This window comes from Salarias fasciatus, chromosome 19 (genome assembly GCF_902148845.1).
Source record: "Salarias fasciatus chromosome 19, fSalaFa1.1, whole genome shotgun sequence".
Classification (NCBI taxonomy): Eukaryota; Metazoa; Chordata; class Actinopteri; order Blenniiformes; family Blenniidae; genus Salarias; species Salarias fasciatus.
Window position 1 is genome coordinate 1,247,952 of NC_043763.1, and position 7,916 is coordinate 1,255,867.

The following is a 7,916-nucleotide window of genomic DNA, read 5'->3' on the forward strand; positions in this document are numbered from 1 at the left end:
CAAAGATCCACATCATATGGCCAAATATAGACAAGTAGTCATAGATGGTACAGTCTCAGGATCTCCGCCATCTTGGATGAGGAGGACCTCTCTTCCGGTTCACGCGAGTCTTTTCCTGGTAAAATCATCAGACCTCACCGAATTTAAAGCACATTGTGGTCCTCTGGTTTAGTCCGTTACAACTGAGGTCACTGACATGGCAGCTCATGTTCATCTTCTACAAACAGTATCAGTACTACACAGGCTGTGTGTGTGTGTGTGTGTGTGTGTGTGTGTAAACTGTGCCTTAATTCATCCAGAAAACCAAAAACAAGACAAACAGGAAACAGAAAATGTGTGACTCAAACCATTCTTGTTTTTACTTTTAACAAGTTGAATGTGTTTTTACGCCATGAAGAAGTTTTGAAACACTAAAGTGCAGAAGAAGCAGGCGGACTGAGATAAATGCTTTAAAGGATTTTAATCGTTGCAAAACAAACAAACCAGACTTCCTCCGCCTGTCAGGCCACAACCGCCCCAAATGAAGAGAAGAAACTAAAACACTGAGTCAACCCAACATTTTAAACCACATTCAATATTTTAACAACTGACTTCATAAGTCTTGAATCGCCAAAGTTCCATATGTACAGGCGTGTCTGGACCCGAGGTGGAAAGCTAGTGCTTTAGAAAAGTGGAAAGAAGGTTCTCCAAACGCACTTCGGAAAATAAAGATCTACGCTAATCTCAAATGAAACTCTGCACTGCTCTGGTCACCAAGTGTCCACTCAGAACAAAAAGAGGGTTGGAGGCACTCGCACGTCGTCACTGTGACTAAACACCCAGAGCTCCTCTAATCACAGCTGGACACTGAGCAACAAACAACCATGCAGCAAATCCCGCCTGTGTCTGCACGAACCCACAGCAAGTCCCCAGAACTCAACCCACCGGCTCCACAATCAAACCAATAAAAGTCATTTCATGGTGTAGAAAACATTGATTAAAACACTTCCAAGATGTCTGAAAAGTCTAGTTTTGCCATTTGTTCACATCAGTCATAAAGAAAAGAATCAAATCTGGGAAAAGTAAAAACGTAGAGGTTGACGCGAACATTCTGAGGACCGATCTCTTCTAAACACACACAGTCTGCAGGCGTCCGGCAGGGGCGTCCGGCAGGGGCGTCCGGCAGGGGCGTCCGGCAGGGGCGTCCGGCAGGGGCGTCCGGCAGGGGCGTCCGGCAGGGGCGTCCGGCAGGGGCGTCCGGCAGGGGCGTCCGGCAGGCGTCCGGCAGGCGGGTCCGGCAGGCGTCCGGGTTCCACTGCTCAGGCTGATATGTTCTGGTTTGGTTAAATTAAAAACTGTACGGGGGAAAGTCCAGTACGGCAAGATGAGAATGGAGGAAGAGGAGAGAAGAGGAGGGAGGAGGACCGAGCAGGAGGCTTCAGGAGGAGGAGGAGGAGGAGGGAGGAGGCGCACCTCGCCGCTCCGCCCTCAGAGGTGGAGCAGCGGCCTCCGGAGGCCCTCAGGAGGACGCCCCCCCCCTCGCCGCTCCTCCTTCCGGCGCCGTCAGTCCTGCTTGACGTGGCCCAGGGCGACCAGGCGCTCCAGCAGGGGGGGGTGGGAGTAGTGCCACATGGAGAAGAGCCAGTCGGCCACGGGGAAGCCCAGGTTGTCCTTGTTGAGCTTGATGAGGGCCGAGTGCAGCTCCGACGCTTTGCCCAACCCACGAGCAAACGCGTCCGCCTGGAACTCGAACCTGCGGCTCAGGACGGTCAGACAGAAGGACAGGAGCTGCGGGGGGGGGGGGGGGGGGGGGAAGAGAGAACCGGGTTTAACGGAGGAGCTGAGAGTGAGTGTGAGAGTGTGTGTGTGTGTGTGTGCGCTCCCCCTCACCTCGTTGTACGGGGAGAAGATGAACTGGAAGATGATCATCAGGCCGATCAGGGTGGGCTGGCTGCTGAAGCCGAACGCCAGGAAGAGCTCGGAGCGTCCGATCAGCACGGCGAACAGCGAGAAGCACAGGAAGGAGTTCATCTGCAGAGAGACAGCAGGACGTCCTCACTGCCACGGCCGGGAGGCGGGGCTTCACGCCGCTTCATGCTCACCTGGCTGATGATGATGTTCTTGACGGTGTGACCCAGCTTCCAGTGGCCCAGCTCATGGCCCAGCACAGCCAGGATCTCCGGGTTGTTGCAGCCTTGCTTCTTGTTCTGTCAAAGTTCACGAAAACATCTCAGTTGAAGGACGAGAAGGACGAACAGGAGCAGTGTGAAAAAACTACACTGGAAATTCTATCGAAGCTGCCCTTTCCCTCAAGCTAAACCCGTCCTGAAGCTAAAGCTAAACCCTTCCTGATTCTAAAGCTAAACCCTTCTAGAGCTAAACCCTCCAGGACTCGGTCCACAGGCGACCCTGAGCCCGGGGTGTCTCTGCTCTGACCTTGGCCTTGACCCTGGACTCGCTGGACGTCTCCTCGGCGTCGGCCGGCTCGGCCGGCGGATCTCCAGACTTGTTGAGTGGAGAGTAATCCTCCAGCAGAGTGTCAAACAGCACGATGCGTTTGTTCTTGAAGAAGCCGTAGAAGTAGGCGTTACTGTGTGAGGAACGCTTGGAACCTGGAAAGATTCAATATTAAGCCCAGGACTCTGCTTCACCCGCCGGGTCCTCACGTCCGTCTGGATTCTGTCCGGCAGACGCTGAACGGCGCTCACCTTCCACCACGTAGACCTTGGTGAGGGGGAAGCTGATGCTCTTGGCCATGGCCTCGATCTGCGTCTTCAGCTCGCCTTCGGGCAGAGGGGTGAACTTGTCAAACAGCGGAGCGATGTAATCCGCATAGATGGTCACCAGAACCTAGAGAACCAGAACCAGAGCACACGTCAGAACCGCTGCCGAGGTTCCCCCAAACCCACCGGGGCGCGGCACCGACCAGAGAGACGGCCAGCGTGAAGAGCCAGGCGTAGATGAAGAAGTAGTCTCCGCCCATCTTGATGATGTAGAGCAGCAGCGAGGTGACGGGCAGCAGGATGCACTGCGTCACCACGAACTTCTTCACCGCGTCTTTCAGGAAGAAGCCCAGCGTCTGAAAGGCGGAGCAGAGACCTTCAGCCAGAGCGTCAGGAGCCGGGCGGCGGCGGCGGCAGCGGCGGCGGCGGTCCCTCCCAGCACCTGCTGGTTGAAGCCGTGCTTCTCCTCGATCACGAAGGTGCTGTACAAACTCCAGGGCAGACCCGTCACGGCGCTGAACAGCGTGGCGAGCGTCAGGAACACCAGCGACTGGCTGATCTCGTACTCCGGACCCAGTCCCAGCCGGGCCGTCAGAGAACCGGCAACGTCCCACAGGAAGGGGATCCCGCCCAGCAGCAGGATCAGCTGAGGGGGGCGGAGACCGGACACCGAGATCAGCACCTCTCAAAGCTCAGATCTACAGAAACTCTATCCCTCTGCAGACGGAGGAGGCGGAGCTTAAGGGACAAAACAGAGGAACCAACGGAGCTATCAAACCCTCGTTTTCCACTTTACATGATTAACCTGCTGAAAAGCATCAAAACTCCCAGAATCACACTGACTTCAGAGGCGTCCCGGAGTCCGACCAGGACAGAACCGCAGGGTTAAAGCTCGTCTTACCGTCCCCTCAGTCTCTGAGTACAGCCCAGACCAGAAGCTGAAGTTGCTCTTGTCCAGCTGGTAGAGACGGGACTTCTCGAACGTTTCCGAGTCCATGATCTTGCTGAGCTCGTGAGGGACATGTCTGGTTGTCCTGTAGATCCTCCTCTTCATGTGGACAGACAGGAGCACAGCGTTAGTTTCATGATTCCACTCATTTCTCTCACACACCGTTTCATTCCTCATCAGTGAGGACACACATGAACACTGACTCCAAACAGCTGGTAAAGAAAGGCTGAACAGCTGATCCAGTAAATTCAGTCTCCTGCAGGCTGACTTTCACTTCAACTGACATATCTGTTTGTAAAGTCCACCCGAGGACTAAATCCAAATAAAGCCCAGTGTCGGGGGAAAACCTTCAGTCTGCCTGCCGAGCGGGAGCCTGACCTGAGGACCCCAGATGTTGGATTCTGGGACTTTCATCCGTCTCCTCCCAGCTCTTTGATTCTTTACTTGGTATAACAAATGCCTCTAGATATTACTGTTAACTGAAGAACAGCCAGATGGACCTAACTGAGGACTGTCCCCCGGGGGTCTCCCCAGAGCGATCCGGAGCCTTCATCTAGCAGAGCTTTGATTCCGTCTTCTTCTGGACAGCCTCCACAGACAGGCTGGACTTCCATCACAATCTGACAGTTCAGTGTTGATGTCCGAGACGCTGGTGTGTGTGTGTGTGTGTGTGTGTGTGTGTGTGTGTGTGTGTGTGTCTGGAACATGTGGTGTGTTTAGTTCCAGCAGAACATCTCATGGTGCACATGAAGCAGAGAGCTGCTGACAGCTGTTCTTCACCTCATCCTGACAGCAGACGAGCTACAGGAAACCACGAGGCCGCTTTAACGCCGCAGCTCCGAGAAACCCGCCAAACCGAAGTAACGCAGCGGGAACGACCGGAAGTGAAGGGAAATCAAAACACTAGATAAAGACAAGGTGTCCATGAAGCGGGAGCTGGTTTTAAAGGTGAACGTGTTCAGCCCGACTTCAGCACACGTGGTGGTTTCTGGAGACTTCCTGGACCAGGTCTGGGTTCAGTAGAGCACATGAAGGAGTCTCCAGTCCCTGTCTCTGGAAGACAAACCGCCCAGCTGAAGCCAGGCTTCATGCCAGCTGGCTGTCCCGGTCCCCGTCCCCGTCCCGGTCCCAGCACTCACCTGGCGGTAGGAGAGGTACGCCTCCCACAGGTACACCGCCCAGGAGAAGCCCAGGACGGCGTAGAAGATGTGTCTGTCCAGCGGGAGGTCGGAGACAGAGTCCAGCATGTCTGGAGCGAGGACGGAGGAGGACAGAGGACAGACAGCAGCAGACCGCACAGTGTGGCTCTGCTGTTAGCTTCAGGCTAACTGCTAGCCCCGCTCTTCACACACACACACACACACTCACACACACCTTCAGCTCAACCCGGCGGACAGCCTGCAGCCTGTCTCACTGTGGACCTCCGAGTCTTTTCGCCATCACCGAGTTAAAGCTGTTAGAATAACACTCCATCCATTCAAGCCAACCGGAACCTGACGCAGCACATCCGTCCCCCGGAAACGTCCGCTGAAATTCGGTTCCGCGTTCAGTTCCGAGCGAGAGAAGTGTGTGCCCGGACCGATATTCCAGATGCACAGTGTCTTCAAACATAAGCCAGACTTCTTAATGTTTAAACTGTAGGAATTTAATTTAATAGACCTTTTACAACAGCATCCGAGTAACCGTAGTTTTAAAGTTTTATTTAAATTTTTGATTGATACTGGTTTAGTCCGCCGAATTTAAGTTTATCTTTCCTTATCCAGATTTAGTTTAGCCGTTCCATGTTCACACTCCTTATCAGTTGGTGGCGGTAGTGCACCTCAAAGTTGTTTGCCAACCGCCAGTAAAACACCACAAGAAGAAGAAGTTTAAACTGTAGTTTTCTTCTTTTGTCTCGTCGAAGGTCCAGCGGCTTCTTCCTCCCAGATTTTCTGGTTTCAGCTGTGAACAGCAAACATCCACAGGACGACTGAGTCCAGGGTTCAGGCCTCTCGGGCTGTCAGGTCCTCTGCAGACACTGAAACACTTTCTTTCATTTAGAAAACCGCTGACACCAAACTGACCGGGGCTGCTTTTGATAGAATCGGTATTATCACTGCACGGCGTCAGTTCAGGCCGGGTGAAGACAGCACTGACCGCAGCTCTGAGCGGGGAACACAACCGCCATGCTGCGCAGGAGGAACCAACACTATAACAAAGTTAATGTGATGATAAATCCTTCAGCAAATCAGTGACTTCTGAAGTACAAACGTTTCTCAGATGAGGGGCTGAGCTGTAGCGATCAGTGTAGAAACTCAGGAAACAGCAGAGCGCTTCAAACCAGAAGAGAGGTTTTCTTTTCAGTCCGTTAAAATAACGTTTTGATACACACAGACCTGCGCATGCGCAGTGCTCCGCGGAAGGATATACCAGAGCACACCAGTAGAGGCCATACAGTACATGTACATGCAGCCAATAACCCTTTTCAAACCCTTTTCAAACTCGAATATTGGCAATAACCCAGTAACGCGTGCAGGGCCGGCTCTAGGCATAGGCGAACTAGACGGCCGCCTAGGGCGGGTGGGGGGGCCACGATCGTACAAGGGGCGCCACGACACTCCGTGTTCCGTGCGCCCCGCACTGCAGCGCTCCGACGCACCGCGCTGCTCGCCACTGCTCGGCATCGTTCGATATCGCTCCTCAGCCCCCTCCCCCCCCTCCCCGCCCACGCCTTTTCAAACTCAAAAGTGCCGCCGTGTAAACAGATATCGAGCAATGAAACATTGTTTTTGGTTCTGCGCATGCTCCATCCGCAATGAATCATGGTCTTTTGAGTCCAGCAACGAGTAGGCGTGAAACTCACCGGAAATATGCAGTTCAACCACACTTTTGTCCGTGTGAGGCTTCCGTAACGCACGATACAAACTGTTATTCTGAGCGCGCACATCACACATGCTTCTTTCTGAAAGTCAGCGATTTGTACGGCCTGCAGAAAAATCATGTACAACAGAACAACCGTTCTGTCTGCGTTCCGTCTACAGAACGGAGTCACCGCAGCAGTCTGCCTCTGCAGTCCAGTGGAGGAGGTTGCCAGATCTGTTGATCCAGCCCGTAAAAGCATCTGAAACTCGTAGAAAGCAGCCCAAACCTCCATCTCCAAATGCACGTTAAAACCGTATTTGTATGATTAAAAAACACGTCATAAACACAATCGTTTAATCAACCCATCCAATGTGTTCAAAAAAGAAGCTTGCTTTGGCGGAAACCCCACCGAATCTGGCAACACAAAGCCGCTCCGGTCAGAGTTGTTTTGTTTTGAGAACACGATGATGTGCGCTGTGGTTTGGAAAGGGATATCCCGATTGAATGCGCTGACTTGTAAACGGGGTAACTCTCTGTCTGTTAAAGCGTGTAAACAGGGTTTTCTGAATGTTTCAGAAACCCAGATATGGACCTGAACCTAGATATTAGCTGCATGTAGACGTAGTCTAAGCCGCTGTGCTCCGGTATATCCTTCCGCGGAGCACTATGCTTGTGCAGATCTGTGTGTATCAAAACGTTATTTTAACAGATTGAAAAGGAAAACACGTCTTTTAAAATGTTTTATAACCATTCGGATTTACTTCACGTGCTAATACGCCGTCCCCTGGACCACTGGAAGGAGGATTTTGTCCACTTTCGTCAGTCCGGCTCTGTCTCCTCTTCACCTCCAGCAGCTGAGCTAAGCTAACTATGATGCTAACAGCTGGGATCCAGCCGCTGGATGCGCAGACACAAAAAGGTATTTATGAGCTTATCTCACTTTGTCAATGATAGGGATAGGGCGTGGGTCCAAAATCTACGGAGTATTCCTTCAAAGATGCATTAAGACGTTTTTCAACTTTAAAAATACTTATTTTCCACAATAAATATGTTACAAATGTTCAATGCTGTGTACAATGTGCCCTGACATATTCATTGTAAGTACCTCTAACAGCGCTAAATTGTCACTTTAAAGTTTCAGTGCCGGTCCGGCTCCAGAATTTTTTGGGGGAGAATTTGAGATGATGTGATGTAATGCACCTCCCGCTGGCCTGATATCCTTAAGTTTCATTTTGTCCGCCATTACTCCGCCAGATGCTTAACGAGCAGCAACCCAGCAGTATGAGGATGGATCTTCCAGAAAGTAAGAAAGGACCGGCTTCTAGCACTGCCACAGCTCCAGCACAGACCAACCAGGCAGAAGAAAGTTAAATTTTACTCGAGCGCTACTAAAGAGCGAGGAAGGAGTTCCCCTCTTCCGTGGA

At 52.2% G+C, this 7,916-nt stretch overlaps 1 protein-coding gene across 1 annotated transcript; it reads right to left on the reverse strand.

Moving 5' to 3' along the window:
* Positions 1 to 445: 445 nt before the first annotated feature.
* LOC115406548 (CAAX prenyl protease 1 homolog) lies at positions 446 to 5,172 on the reverse strand. Its single transcript, XM_030116656.1, has 9 exons — positions 4,791 to 5,172; positions 3,604 to 3,750; positions 3,145 to 3,348; positions 2,906 to 3,058; positions 2,688 to 2,829; positions 2,416 to 2,591; positions 2,082 to 2,186; positions 1,870 to 2,010; positions 446 to 1,767 (listed from the first exon to the last, which is right to left on the reverse strand). Exons 1-9 carry the CDS (start codon positions 4,896 to 4,898, stop codon positions 1,543 to 1,545), a joined length of 1,401 nt encoding a protein of 466 aa, XP_029972516.1. The 5' UTR covers positions 4,899 to 5,172; the 3' UTR covers positions 446 to 1,542.
* Between the last annotated feature and the right edge of the window lie 2,744 nt (positions 5,173 to 7,916).